The sequence below is a fragment of the Pelodiscus sinensis genome, chromosome 2, assembly GCF_052426305.1.
Source record: "Pelodiscus sinensis isolate ZL-2025 chromosome 2, ASM5242630v1, whole genome shotgun sequence".
Classification (NCBI taxonomy): domain Eukaryota; kingdom Metazoa; phylum Chordata; order Testudines; family Trionychidae; genus Pelodiscus; species Pelodiscus sinensis.
This window is the reverse complement of record NC_143053.1, coordinates 60,336,474-60,352,477: the sequence shown is the minus strand read 5'-3', so window position 1 is coordinate 60,352,477 and position 16,004 is coordinate 60,336,474. Positions and strand designations below refer to the sequence as shown.

The 16,004-nt window shown below is 41.1% G+C and overlaps 1 protein-coding gene across 3 annotated transcripts in view; it reads left to right on the top strand.

Moving 5' to 3' along the window:
• The first annotated feature begins 3,006 nt into the window (after positions 1-3,006).
• The window catches only part of TRIM55 (tripartite motif containing 55), a 57,263-nt gene continuing 44,265 nt past the window's right edge, over positions 3,007-16,004 (top strand). Inside the window, exons 1-4 of one of the 3 annotated variants that reach the window (XM_006131462.5) lie at positions 3,007-3,379; positions 4,542-4,714; positions 9,494-9,659; positions 12,775-12,870. In XM_006131462.5, the coding sequence (XP_006131524.2) occupies positions 3,212-3,379; positions 4,542-4,714; positions 9,494-9,659; positions 12,775-12,870 (603 nt within the window). In that variant the 5' untranslated portion in view covers positions 3,007-3,211. The remainder of the gene's footprint in view (positions 3,380-4,541; positions 4,715-9,493; positions 9,660-12,774; positions 12,871-16,004) is intronic. The other 2 variants (XM_006131461.5, XM_006131463.5) reach the window with 2 other exon arrangements.

Below are 16,004 nucleotides of genomic sequence, written 5' to 3'. Positions count from 1 at the left end.
GGACCCGTACTGTTCAATATCTTCATCAATGATGTAGATATTGGGATAGAGAGTACGCTTATTAAGTTTGCAGATGATACCAAACTGGGTGGGGTTGCAACTTCTTTGGAGGATAGGGACATAATTCAAAATGACCTTAGCAAGTTAGAGAAATGGTCAGAGGTAAACAGGATGAAGTTTAATAAAGAGAAATGCAAAGTGCTCCACTTAGGAAGGAACAATCAGTTCCATACATACAAGATGGGAAGTGACTGTCTAGGAAGGAGCATGGCGGAAAGGAATCTAGGGGTCATAGTGGACCACAAGTTGAATATGAGTCAACAGTGTGATGCTGTTGCAAAAAAAGAAAATATGATTCTAGGTTGTATCAACAGGTGTGTTGTAAACAAAACTCGTGAAGTCATTCTTCCGCTCTACTCTGCACTAGTTAGGCCTCAGCTGGAGTACTGTGTCCAGTTCTGGACGCCACATTTCAAGAAAGATGTGGAGAAATTGGAAAGGGTACAGAGAAGAGCGACAAGAATGATTAAAGGTTTAGAGAACATGACCTATGAAGCCAGGCTTCATGAACTGGGCTTGTTTAGTTTGGAAAAAAGAAGATTAAGGGGGGACATGATAGCGGTTTTCAAATATCTAAAAGGGTGTCAGAAGGAGGAAGGAGAAAATTTGTTCCTCTTGGTTTCTGAGGACAGGACAAGGAGTAATGGGCTTAAAGTGCAGCAGGGGAGGTTTAGATTGGACATTAGGAAAAAATTCCTAACTGTCAGGGTGGTCAAATATTGGAATAAATTGCCAAGGGAGGTGGTGGAATCTCCCTCTCTGGAGATATTTAAGAACAGGTTAGATAGACATCTGTCAGGGATGGTGTAGACGGAGCTTGGTCCTGCCTTGAGGGCGGGGGGCTGGACTCGATGACCGCTTGAGGTCCCTTCCAGTCCTATTATTCTATGATTCTATGAGAGCTGGGGGAGAGGGAATGAGGTGTTCAAACTTCTATCGACACTAAGGCCTATTCTATACTGCGTCCCTCCCCCTTCTTTTGATCTAAGATATGCACCTTCAGCTATGGTAATGTCAGCAGGGGCTGTTCTCCTGTTGACTCCACCTACTTTTCACATCCTGGTGGAATACTGGAATCCACCAGAGAGTGTTCAGAGCTTGATTTATTGCATCTAAGCAGATGTGATAAATCAGCTTCTGATGGATCAATCACTGTCCTGTCACTCTATCATGTAGTGAAGAGAAGCCCTTATAGCAGGGATTCTCAAACTCGTGATACCATGACCCCCCTCTCAGTTGCTCACAACCCCTCTCTAAGTTGCTCGCGGCCCCCTGCGGGGTCGGGGCCCACAGTTTGAGAAATGCTGCCTTACAGTCATTTCTGCGCAAAAGAGATGCATCTCCTCCCTATTGCCAGAAACCTCCCTTTCCACTGTCCCCTGCCTGGTGCCAAAACTCTCAGCTGTCCCCAATTCAGCTGCCAAAACAACTTCTCCCTAACAACTTTTAAGGCACAAGAAAGTTGCACCAGTTTCATTAACGGTGTGATCTGAAAGTGATTTAATGAAACTGGTGTAACATTCTTTTGTGAATGAGGGCTCTGATTTAGTTATACATTTTGGATGTAATCCTGGCTCCATTGATTTCACCTTGAAAATCAACATCTGACTAAAATACATTGAATTTAATGTGATTCTTTTATTTTGCCTATAAAGTATATTACTCATTTGCATATGTATGTCAGCAAAAACCTCAATTTTTTTTTAATTCACCAGAATCTATTGCAGAATTTCCAGACTGTCGCATTGGTGTTTCATGAAAACTAAATGCTTCACTGTTGAATTTAGGTCCATCTTTTCACTGAATACACAGGCTTTTTTAATAGCATTGAGCATATGTATATCACTTTTCCTATTCAAAACGCTTTATGAACATTACCTGTTGTAAACAACAAGGCCATATATAAGGTACATTACTGATCAATTATTCTGTATAGCACTAATTAGTCTTGCAGTCAAATAACACTGAAGTCAAATTACATGTACAGTATGAAAGCAGACACTGCAATTCCTTACAGTATAATGTGAGGACTGGGCTTAGATTGGTAGATGGAATATGTATTGCTTGTATAGTTGTGTGATAAATTATTGGCAAATAGAAACACAGATGGCTTTGCCCTGAGATCAGGCACCACATGCCAGAAATTATCTGGGAAATTGTAATTTTAAAAATAACTGTAGAACAAGTGCCAACTTCTGAAGGATCCATGTGTCTAATAAACAGGAACACAGCAATGTCCAAAGCTTTAATATATTTGGGTTATACTATAGGTATGGAAAGCATGCACAATTATCACAGATCCCCCGCTAATAAAAATGAAATATCTTCATATATCTTTTGTGCTTTTAATCCAGAACAGAAATTTTATAATTGCTATGAAAAGCATGAACCAAATTGTCACTCTGAATTAACTACAGAAGTGCAAGCAATTATAATGTCAGAAGAATTTTTATATTAGTTTTTTTTTTATTATTACACTTTTAGGGCCTAATAAGCTGATCCATAGCTCCTATTGACATTAGATTCATGAATACTCCACACTTCTGAAATTCAGGCTTTGAGTTTATTGGTACTTTTAGGTCATATTATTGGAGTTTATTAAAGTTGTAACTTTTCAGTTTATTAAAATTATATTTATTATATACAGTAACTAAACAATGGTGGTTGTATTACTATTCATGATAAAATTCTTTTATTTTTTTCACCAGAAAGCGACATTGGGTTATTCAAGGCCCTATAATTTTCACTGTGATGCAGAGATAAGAATGAACCAGATTGCATTCCCTGTTCAGTAACACTTGTGCTTCTCCAAGGGGGTGAGTGCTGCCATGTGTCAGTGACAACTGTCAACTCCTCCTTTCCCTTTCCTCTGCCTCCTCCTCTCCCTGAGACAGGAATGTTGATTTCTCATCACCTGTCTGAATCTGTCCTCATGTCACTTGCATATATGGACAAGTTAGAATGGCAACTTGTGACGTTGTGCTGCTAAAAACAGCTCCAGCTTCCTTCAGCTCTTTGTTTTAACTAATGTCCTTCAGTTAAAGAAATCCAAAGGACATTTGATCACACAAGCCGTGGAATTATTTCAAAGAAACTAACCGGGAAGCCGATCAACATATTCTGGACATATGTAACTTGGAACAGCTAGGAGATGAGCACTTCTTTGAATTATAAGTCCTTTTCCAAAGAGCAGCAAACCATGGATAACTTGGAGAAACAACTTATTTGCCCCATTTGTTTAGAGATGTTTACTAAACCTGTGGTCATCCTTCCCTGTCAGCATAACCTATGTAGAAAATGTGCCAGTGATATTTTCCAGGTAAGTTTATTTCAGTATGAAGATTTGAAGGTATATATATAATTTCCTCAAGGCAAAAGGGAGGGGAGAATTTACACAAACTGTTTATTTGCTATTTAGAATTTGCAACTTTTTTAAAAAGGCATAAATAAAAGCTCAGCTTAGACAGGAAACTTCTCTATTTGGCTCTCTCCACCTGGAGATTTGTGGGGGAAGATCCTCTGCTGCTCTACATTGTCATATGGTGTTTACATGTATGGTATCCAAATATAGAGACAACTTATATCAGCAGAGGATCTACCCCCTTGTCTTTTATATTTTGACCTGTTTCTTGCATTTATTTTTATTCAGACTGAATTTTTTATTCCAAGCATGTAGTGCTAGGAAGATCTATCTGAGGCAGGGCCACCTACAGCTGGGGGATGGGTAAACAGGAGAGTTTGCTGAAGTCCCCAGAATGATGGATGGGTGGCCAGGCCAAATCTGAGCATTGTAACCTGGTGCCCAGGGTGGCAGTGCCACTCAGGTGTGATGCCCACCACTGATAGTACAGGGAGCTATTTGCCTGGCCTGGACACATCCAGATGCCACCACTGCCATTGGACCCATTGCACCAGGCCTAAGGGAATCCAGCAGGCCTGGAGCCTGAAAACAGGAACAAGATCATGGTCCCATCCCATCCCATCCCATCCCATCTCCTTAAACTTTTGTTTCCCTGATAACTTTTTGGAAGGATGGGAGAGGGGGCATCACTTTCAGATTTTGATCAGGGGCCCCTAAATCTCTGTATGGTCCTGATCAGAGTGGGGAAATGTTTAAAAGCATCTGGTTTCAAATTCATTTTTGTTCCAGCACTCTAGAATGGTATGTTTATCTCTAGCACAGCTTGTTGCAATATTATTAGCTGGCAGGCACTAAGTGAAGTGGCTTTGGGCCATGACTTTCATCGGGGTTTCTTTTACATCAATGGAGAGTACTGCTTTAAGAGACTGATCCCAAGATCATTGGAGTCCTGAAAGTATTCTCACTGACTTCAGTGAGCTTTGAGTCAGGTCTGAAATAGGGGGCCTGATATGTTCCTTATGTGGTGAAAATTAAGGCCATTATTAGAATAACCATGGTATTTTTTTAAAAGTTATGCATGGCCCTATTCACCTGTAATTTTACTGCTTGGCAAGAACAGGCCTCTAACCCATATCTGCCAACAAGAGGAGGCACCACAGTGGCATCAGGTGGTCGATTTCGTTGTCCCTCCTGCAGACATGAAGTGGTTCTGGACAGACATGGTGTGTATGGACTCCAAAGAAACCTATTAGTGGAAAATATCATTGACATATATAAGCAGGAGTCCACCAGGTAACATATTAATTCATATCTTTAAAAGAAAATGTACCACGCTTATGACGTTGTTGTGTTCTATCTTTCTTTCCTGTGCTTTCTGAGTTGTTAGTTCTGTTTATTTTATCTTTTGAAGGTGGTAGAAGTTTCCTGTAATGGGAGACTGGAATGATATTTGTGTTTGTTGTGGAATGACATCAACCCTCACTTATTATTCTGTATCACTTGACAGAATGTAATGTTAAAATAGGTGCTGATTTTTTGCTTTCTCCATATGGAGTCTGATTCTGCAGTCCTTATTCACATGTATCATGCAAGCAGAGTCTTTGAAGTCAATTGACTTAGTCATATAAGTAAGGAAAGAAGGGTCTTGCCCATTTACTCAGTCTTACAATTTTTTCAAACCTTGCATGTTCCACAATTTGTTTTTAGTCCATGTATTCCTGTCTTTAAAAGGTGCCAGTACTTTTTAAGAAAGATCTCAAGGACAAATAGAGTAAGAGCAAATATATCTGAATTATATTCAGAAGCCATCCTGCATCATAATACTGAATCAACAATCATTTTAAAAAGCACTTTTATAAGCTTGGGATGTGAACTCATGAAGTCAAGTCTCATTTAGGCCACACTTTCTGTACTGAAGAAATGAAAAGGCCAAAAATAACAGTTCAGTACTCATGGACTTTAAAGTCAGAAGGGACCATTATGATCATCTAGTCTGCCCCCTGCACAATGCAGGCCAGAGACTCTCACCCACCCTTTCCTAGAATAATCCTCTCACCTATACCTCAGATATTGAAGTCCTCAAACAGTTTAAGGACCCCAAGATGCAGAAAATCCTCCAGCAAGTGACCCGGGCCCCATGCTACAGAGGAAGGCGAAAAACCTCCAGGGCCTCTGCCAATCTACCCTGGAGGAAAATTCCTTCCCGACCCCAAATATGGCGATCAGCTGAATCCTGAGCATGTGGGCAAGACTCACCAGCCAGATACCCAGGAAAAAGTTCTCTAAGGACCCAAGGACAACGCAGTGTAGCTGTGCATAGCAAAACCAAAATCATGATGGGGAAGCAAGAGTTAACCCTAAAAAGTAAGACTAATACTAAGTCACAATCAGGGCCAGTCCTAACCAATTGGTGGCCCAGGGCAACCACCCGGCTCATCCATATGATTTCCAGACGATTTAAAAAAAAAATACTGGACAAAAATTTGTCAAGCAAAAAAAAAAAAAAAAACTGCCGGGAAAAATTTGTGTCGGGGAGTAACCAGGGAAACCTGAGGGGGAAGATTTGGGAGGTCAAGCCGAAATGCAGTTGCGGCCCACCCCTAAGACCGGCTCTGTCAGTGGCCCCTTGGAAATGGCTTCCCCAGGCAACCGCCCAGCTCGCCCACCCCTGACACCAGCTCTGGTCACAACTACTGGATCCATCACTAAGCCAGCAGTAGAATGTTACTGTTTTCTTCCATACCAAATAAAAATCAGGAAAGGAAGTGGGGTCATGGTCTTGCATCCTCTTCTCCCAACACACACTGTTAACACTGAGTATATGGTACACTCGCTACAAGTGTGACACAGGAACTGTGCGACTCAATGTCTCCCAGTGCTCCAAGTGCAGCATTATGGTGTCTCCACACTTCCCCAAGTACCAAGCTATGGCTACAAAGCATAGTGGATCTCTGCATTCCCAATTCACAGCCCCACACCACCCATTTTGTACTATTCTGCTGTAGCAAAGGGGCTATAAACTGGCTATATTCAGCTCTTAGAAAATACCCGTGAAGTAAAGGTGTTCTCCAGTTGGTGTGGAGGGAGGCATGTGTGGCTGGAGAACATCCCTCCGGGACTGCCCTAAACTAAGCTGGGGGCCAAACCAGAAAACCGGGGAACAGATAGTTGATTGGGAGCTGTCTTTTCCCTTCCCCCTAGTATGGTACCCTGAGCAGAGCTCAGCTGTGCCCATGAATCTTTTTCCCTGTGTGTGTCAGTGATATACAAATAGCTAGCAGGGAAAATTACAGCAGAAATGAATCAGCAAAGGTAGGGCACTGGCAGTAGCAGGCAACAGAACAAGCTGATCATATGTGGTTCTTTCACTTCTTTTTGTATTTTTCCATACAGTTTGAGGTTAACTTTAATACTATGGACATTGCTGTTTTTCCAAGAGTCCAAAGCTTTATTGTGCAGCCATTGTGCTTAGAATAGGCAAAAGATCATAAAAGATTTGGTAATTCTTCTTGGAGAACAAAAATATGTACATAAGTATATGTTGTCTCTGGTATTTGTCTGAATGCTTATTTTTAAGATATGAAGGCATTTTAACCTTCACTTATGTCCTTAGAGTTACACTAATTATCAGGTCTATCCTGGCAACAGTAATACAACAGCATTATCTAAGCTATTTGACACTTAGCATGCTGCCCTCAGCTGCTTAGCTCCTTCACCCTAATGTTTCTAAAGCCATCATGAGTATGTTGCCAGGAGACCCAGTGCTTTATTCTAGTTTTATGCTGGTATAGCCCCACTGAAATCAGTGGAGTTACTGTTCCAAATAGCTGGGCAAATTAGGCCTATTAGCTTTCCTACATATCTTTTGCCTTATTGAGTGATCTACAGCCATGGATCTCAAGCTGTGGTCCACAGACCACTAGTGGTCCATGGCCATCTTCCAGGTAATCCATGGCTTGAGCTCAGCCCCCCTCCTTCCTCCTGCAGTGGGATGCCTGCACTGGCACTCCAGCCTCGCCCTCCCTTCTCCGCGTCCCGCAAGGTTGGAGCGCCAGCATTCGCTTCCTGCTGACAGGGAAATGGGAGAGAAAACCCAGAGCCTCACTGCATGATCCAGGTCACAAGGAAGAAGCACTCCCCCAGCTGAAGGAACAGCAGTGCACAGGTTCACTGCCTGGAGGCTTCCCCCACTGCTCCCAATGGCCAGATTCCGGACAATGGGAGCAGCAGAAGGCTGTGCCTGGGAATGACATGGGGTGCAAAAGCAAGTAGGTGTTCCCCTATCCCCTCACGCCCAGCCCCCTCACATATAAATGCCACCAAGACTCCGTACTCCCCCACTGCTCCTGCACCCTTCCTCCTGCCCACACACTGCACCTTCCCTTGCTCTAGCCCCCTCCCCCGACAAGACACACTATTTCCAGCATGCTACTGTACCCTACCTCCCATCCAGACCTCACACCTTCACCGCCTTCTACATCTGACCTCCTGCCCAGATCCTGCACCCCCATCCATCTCACTGGCATTCCTGTCCTACACACTGAACCCCCCCCCCCCATTTTTGTCTCAACCCCACAGCCAAGGGATGGGAGGGTTTCACAAAATCCACTAACCCTGGAACCCAGGAAATAAATCTGGTCTATGGGAAGTCCTGCACCTCAGTCCTCCCTGTTCCTCCCCTTCCCCTAGTGGGGCTGGAGCACCAGAGGATCAGTGAGGGTTGGGGGTTTGGGAGGGTTTTTTTCTTTTGCTTCTCACTTGTGTGGTCCCCAACTGATTTTTCTGTAGGTCGGTGGCCCTTGACCCAAAAAAGGTTCCCCACCCCAGCCACAAATACAGAAAACATGGGAATCTTTTGTGTTGGACGTAAATTAATATTTTACTTTATTTAAAATGAAATTTGATAAGATAACATGAGAAAGTTAATGTGCTTAATCTGTTTAATAATTTAAATTGATATTTTTTTTCTTACTGGTTAAATCAAACCATTCTCCCTAGCTGCAGCACTAGCAAATTGGCTTGTGCGTAATTATGTAATTAACAGCGAGTTTCCATTAGCAATTGGTGGTCAATGGAAAGGTTTGCATTGAGCTAGATGGACCATAGGCCAAAAAAATTGAGAACCACTGCTTTAGATTCACAATGGTGTAATGGAGAGTAGAATCTGGCCCAGGAAGCGTACTAATACTATAAGGCAACATTTCTTAGAACAGCCATTCTTTATCGAGCTCAATCAGTCTCTCCTATGAATGACAGTGGGATGAAATATAAAATAGTACACAATGGTCCGTATCTTCACCTCATGAAAATTAACATAACTCTACTTCTGGCCCTAATTATACTAACTACATATTTGCTAATTTATTATTACACTTAATTAAACAGTGCATCTTCTCACACATTAGCTTTGGTTTGGTTTTTGGTTTTGTTTGTGTTAATTAGTTATCCAAAGTCCATGTTAGAAACTTGTTCAGCTAAGCTCATTTTAAATGTAATGCCAAACATAATTCTTTGATTTGGTTCCTAGCCTCGTATGGATGGTGTACAAGATCTCAGTCCTGCATGGTGCAACCACTGTGTTTGAATTCTTTAATTTGTAACAGGGATTAATTTGAAGTATATTAAGTTCCTTTGATTTCTTTAGGACTGTTTGTGTAAAATTAAGACCCCGCTTAAGTAATTTACCAGATCAAGGCCAGACAGCTCAACTTTCTGTATGACTGAGCCCTGATTGAGCATGTAGGTGCTGACTCAGAAAGATGTTAAACATCATGCCTAACTTAAGTGCATGAGTAATTTCACTGACTTGAATGAGTTTACTTACACAGGCACCTTTCTGAATAAGGGTCATACTATGAAGTCATGCATCCCAACTTGTCATATTGTGTCAGGAAAAATTACAAGGATCTGCACTTGTTTATTCACTACTGATTGAAAGGTTTAAACTATTCTGTGGTTATGGACTGAAACCTTTTGTGCTGTTTTTATGTTGAAGAACAGAGGTGTTGATATCAAGATCAGTAAACCAAACAAGCAAATGACTTTTAATGTGTTTAATGATGACTTTCACAGACCTGAAAGAAAATCTGAGCAGCCAATGTGTGAAGAGCATGAGGATGAGAAAATTAATATCTATTGTTTAAACTGTGAAATACCCACATGTTCAATGTGCAAAGTTTTTGGTGCCCATAAAGACTGCCAGGTTGCTCCTCTAAAAAACGTTTACCAACGACAAAAGGTAAATATCTTTTTGCTTCTAATCATAATGACCCACTCAAATTAAAGGGACACCATCAATATGAAATTGGGTCAGTTAAAAAAAAGTTAAAAGTGAAACACCTTCCTCTTAGCTTCCCTTCCAATTTTGTGGTTTTATAATCTATATTTACATGATGTTGGTTTTTAGTTAGTTTTTTTAAATTGTTTTCTCCCCTCTTGCAATATGAGAGACACACACAAATATCCAGAGAAACTAACTCAGACTGAAATATTTTAGAAGAAATTGAGAAAAAATATTTTTTTCCTGTCTGATTGCTTTCAGTTATAATTATTTACATTTTATCTGTAACAACAGAAGGGAGATGTTTTCAGACAGACGTGTGGTTTTTAAGTTGATCTTCCTCTACATTTCTCTGTTTTCAGACCTTTCAGACCATGAGCACAGGCAGGTTTTACAGTAGAAGTGAGGGAGAGAGCAAACCCACTCAGGTCTAAGGGTGCATCTACACTTTATCCTGAGCTCAAAATAAGCTACGCAAATTGCATAGCTTATTTTGAAATTAAATAGAGTACTATTTCGAAACATCCTTTACTCCTCGTGGAATGAGGTTTACAGGGACATCGGAATAGCGAGCCTGTTATATTTTGAAATGGAAAGACATGGAATAGCTATTTCGGTATACTTCTGGTATCCCAAAATAGCTCTGCAGTGTAGACATAGCTTAATAGTTTTATACTGGATGCTTCTCTTGTTTTTGTTTTAAAAGGGATCTTTATCTTTAAGGTGGAAATGCTCTTCTGCTATAGATATTAAATAGCTGGCAGCTCCTTGTGTGCCTAATACTCCCTGGCACTATTGTCACTTGTAAAAGACTTATTTTTAATATAAGAAACTCATTTAAAGTCTGACTCACTGGAATATCTTCATGAGATAAACAGTTCATTTTCTGGGGGCCCAGTGGGTTAGGCAACCAGAGGAGACCGAATTGCAATTCTAACCAGTGTTTTCTGGGTTTGTTTTTTGTGGGGGAAGTTACATAGCTGCCCATGTATGTGTAAGCTAGAGCTGAGGAAATACTTTGGAAAAGTATTTGCAAGAATTCTTTTGACTAAAAAAGGAGAAATCTCTTTGACATCTATACCCTCTGTTACTCTCCTTTCTGAGAACTTTCTTGCAAGAATGTTTGTGGAGAATCTCCCAAATGTTCTTATGGCTATATTTGCCCAAGTATTTATTACAGTAGGTTCTGGTAACTGTCTTGAGAGCTTCTTGTTAATTTGGAAGATATCCAGTTAGGGAACAGAAATAATGCCACGTGAATTAGTGTGACAAAGCACTATGTAAATACTGAAATAGTGAATATTTGAAGCAGCAGCCACAACAAATAGCTTCTGAGCAGGGCTAGAGTAAGGGGGGGGCTAGCCGGGCAGCTGCCCAGGGCACCAACCTATGGGGGGTGCCTGAGGGCAGCTCTAAGGGGCACTGCGCACCCGGGGCCAGGGGCTGCGTGGTGCCCCTTAAAGCTGCAATCAGGTGCTGCGCGCCCGATTGCAGCTGTAAGGTGCGCAGCGCGCTGGGGGGGCGGAGCTGCGCATGCATCACGCACCTGCTGCCCGGCACAGGAATGGCTCGAGCCAGACCTGCTTCTGAGCTCCTGAGCAATCTATAAGATGAAATATATTTGCATAAAATAGCTGTCAAATATTTGTACGTGTTATTGCATTTGTAACTAGAAGGGTATGCATTTTGTTGCTTCTGTAGGTGGAGTTTATAGCACATTCCTGAGGCTTCTTGTGTCCCCTTGTTCCCTTGTCCTCCCCCACAATCTTCCTGTGTGCCACCTTCCCATCCTTTTCTATTTCAGGGGTTCCATGCCCCCTGCCATTCTTTCCCTTATGCCAGAGGCTCTGTGTTCCCCTTATCCCACTATTCCCTGCAAGCCAAGGGTTCTGCGTGCTCTTCAATATCTGGGTCTCCCACTCACACCAGGCCAGTGGTTCAGTATAGTCTCCCATTCCCCACATGCCAGGGTCTCCCAATTTCCCCATCACAAAATCTTTGTATTCTCTCCCATTTCGCACATGTTAAGGTCCCCCAGTCTCTTCCATACTAAGGATTCTGCATGTGTGCCCTCTTTTCCCCATGTCCCCCATATCAAGGACTCCCCCCCCCCCCACAAACTAGCAATTCTATCTACCCCCTCATTTGCTGTCCTCCCCCATTCCAGGGGTTCTATGTGGGATGCCTTACCTCCTCCCTTCATGTCCCTCCATTCTTCCCTTGCCTTACACCATTCTTCTTTCTTCACATTCAGTGAGTCAATCTTTTTAAATTCTTTTGGGAGGATGGACAGAGCTAAACTGAGAGTTGATATATTAGGAGGTGTGATTGGCTAACATCAACCAACAATTACAGAGGTAACTGAACCTGGTAGCTGAGCTAATTGGATGCCAGGGGCTTCATCTATTTTGCATTTCCCTCCCTCCTTCCTGGGTTTTGACCATAATCAACTGGGTTCTGGCCACAGATGATTGGATGTGGCATTCAGAAGTTATTATGTTTCAGCCAAATGTTATCAAGTTGAGTGGTAAGGCCTTGCAAACTTGGCCAGTTAACAAATTCATACAAATTATAATTTATTCACAGATAACTCAGGAACAGAAAAAGGAGCTAAATTAATGAAATAATTTATTCACTGTGAATAGCTTGCCTGACTACTGCAAAATCAGATTTTTGTACATAGTTACCCCCATTGTCAGCTCAAAAGGTGCTTTTTTGCGTGTGCAAATGGATATGACTGAACATTTTTTCTAGTGCATTTTTGGAAGCGTTAAAGGTGTGTCACAATTTTTCATAAATTTTAATTCCAGAAAACATTTCAAATTTTCATTCTAGATCAGGATGAAAACAAAATGTCAAAATATCAGAATTTTCCGTAGGATGGATTTTTTTTTTTTATCAGCGCTAGTGCTGAGCAATTATATATCGTTGTGTAGCCCACTCATCCACTGTCTTCACATCTCAGGTTATATGTGATATTTTGTGAAAAGTGCATGAGAAGAAAGCTTTTAAAGTAAAACTGCCGGCGGTGCATATTATTAACTCTGCCTATGCTCATTCTCCTGCTGTTTAGTCTGAACTCAGTGATGGCATTGCAGTGCTCGTGGGCACTAATGACAGAGTGCAAGGAATAGTAGGGCAGCTAGAGGAGACCTGCAGGACAGTAGAGGTAAGTTGAATGTGAAGCCCAGGGACATATTGGTTGCACACCCGCTAATGGTGGGGACAGGGCAACGGGAGCAATTACCCTGGGCCCAGCCATTCAAAAGTACCCAGGGCTCCTGGCCATTGCCCCCATTACTGCCCCAGGCCCTTTAAATCGCCTATGGAGCTCTACATGGTGCACTCTGGGCAGCTCCGAGGGCTGCCTGGGAAGATGGGGATGTGGCATGGTGCACTCCAGCCAGTACTAAGGGCTGGAGGAGGCACCGCAGTCCAAATCACCAATGAAAATACTGAGTAATACCAGACCCAGGACTCATCCCTGTGGTATTCACTAAATAGATCTCCCAGCTTAGCAGTGAACAGAACCATTGATAACTGCGCTTTGAAACCCTCTTTGAACTCATGGAGAGATGCCTTCTTGTGTCATGTGAGCCAAAGGGCAGGCAGAGATCAAGCACATGTAGTCAGGGAAGAGCACATATTTGATCATGGAACAATGGTTAGATACATGGGTAGGCTACTGCAAAAAGGATATGCCTTAGCAAAAGACCCATTTACTCTAACCTTAGATTAACTTCAACTCAGACGAGAGACTGCAATACAGTTGGTGTGAAAAGGAGAAGAAATGCAAGCATGCTAATGTTTAATGATAGTCGAGTATTACATTAGAATGAAGGGTGTCTTTGTAGAGTTAGTAGACACTGTGCTTTAATTTAGTAGCATACAGCAGTGCTTCTCAACCAGTGGTATGAGTACCTGTAGGGGTACTCGAGAGAAGTCTGGGGGTGGGTATGTCAACACAACTGAAATTTGGAGAAAACTGAATTTTTTAAAAAGTTTTACAGCGCTTTATTATTTTTGTACTTTTTACACCCCAAAATTTCACCACCCACCCAGCTACGATTAAGCTGTTTAAACAAATGTCTTGCAATGGTAGGGAAAAAAATTGTGTGTCTGAAAACTGTAGGTACTAAGGGTACTTATAATTTTTTTTTTAAAGGGGGTACTTTATAAAAAGAGGTTGAGATACACTGGCATACAGCCTAACTAAGGCATCAGGGTCCAATCCTGGAAAGTATTGTGTGCCATCAGCTCTAAATGAAATCAGCACCTAGGATCAGGAATACAGCATCTCTCAGGACTAGGGTGTAAGAGATCAATATTCATCTGGGTACTCATCCTGATCCATTGAAGCCAACAGGAGAAGAGGGCCTTATTCGCACCCGTAGTTTATCACCCCAGACATTTCAGTCATGTATTTATTTACGTTGTCTTAAATATACTGAAAGTAAACTACTTTTGCATGACTTATACTTTAAGGAGACCAATTTGGATTTTTTTGTTTTTTGAGGGTTTTTGTTTTGTTTTGTTTTGTTTTGTTTTTTGGGTAAGGCTTTTTCTATGAGAGAGCTGGGATGGATTTCATTCTTTTGCTTGCATAAGTGCCTTTTTCCCAACATGTTTGTATCAATAGAGCAAATAAAGATAATTATTCTGATCATTTGGGGAGCAGCACATTTTGACAGGCTATGGAAGGAGCCTGTATGAATTCACTTTAAGCAGGGATTTCTTTAGGATTTATGGAGCTCTATGCAGTACTATTAAACTGATGTCACTATGCCCAATAGCAGCCCAGGAGAAGGGAGGGGATGATGATTTTTAGAGATGTGATTTTACAGTTTTCAGCAACACACTAATGAAATATTTTTAAAGTAAATTTTATACTAAGGTCCTGTAAACTAACAGGATAAATTAAGGAAAAACTTTAAAAACAATGAATAGTCTAGTAGCACCTTAAAGACAAACAAAGCATGGAGATGGTATCATGAGCTTTCGTGGGCACAATTCACTTCTTCAGATGACTCACGAACCAATCACACACCAAAAGAGCGGGCGGGGGGGGATTAAAAACCTACTGATTCTTCAAAATAGAAGCAATACATAGCAAGTGCAGTAAATAACATTTTAAAACAATATTTATAGGGTCTAATGGCAAGACAAATTGTTTCCACAGTCTAATGCACAGTTGCCAGGGGCACCTTTTTCACTCTGTAACCAGAGTAAGGAAGAACTGATAATGTCCAGAATTTGGTTCAAAGAATATGAAACTGTTAACCCACCGAAATGAGAGAGGACGTAAGCGGCAAAGTCAAAACTTTGTAGTCAAGAAGTCTTTGCTCTGCAAGGATGAAATTGGCTGCTATCAAGAGTTTGCAGACAGAAATAAGCCTTTCAAGTAAGTTAAGTGTAGAAATTAAAATAGTACAAAAGCTTAGGTTTCTTTCCCGTCACATTTTATTAGTTAATCCAAAAACAAGACTTCAAACATATAAACTGAAGTTTACAGAAAACACTCCATCAAAAATACATACATAAATACAGCAATATCTAAAATTAGCTTTCTCAAAGTCATTCAATCACATGTAATACCCACCTTTTTAACTACAAATCAGAAATTGAGGTTGATAGAACAAGAAGTTCAGAGCCTTTCTACCTTCACACACCTTAACAGGCTTTGCATCCATAAAATAAGAAATTACTGGAAACAGAGACTCCAATTTTACATAATGCTTTCACTTCACATTGCAGACAAATCATCCTTCTTGCTATCACATAACCATCATTTGAATCTGACATCAGTTTGACCTTGAAGGTTCAGATGAACAGCTGGAACCAAGAGATGGTAGAATCAAGCCTGCTGTTTTTTCCTGTCCTCTACTTAAGTCAATACATTGCACTACATATACTATTTTAGAATGAGCAATACTGAAAGAATGTGGTCAGGTTGCTTTTAGCTCTTGTAAGCAGTAAGCCCACAGTTCTAAATTTAGCTACAGTTTCTATGCAAGGGTTTTTAAAAACAAGCTTACATATGTCAAAATTACAACAGACTAACCAAAAAGTAACACAAGTTCATATGTTCTATTGAGAACAGCAGTGAATTTTGAAAATCTATATGATGGAGAACCATAATGAAAAAAAATCAAATATTTAGGACTACAAAATGTGAGTCAAATACAAAATAAAGTAGGAACTTCCATATCCTGCATAAATATGTATAGTTAAGATATTTACCTTACTATACCATTCTCTGATGCTCAGCATTTTGTTAAATTAAGCCACTATTTTTCAAAACAA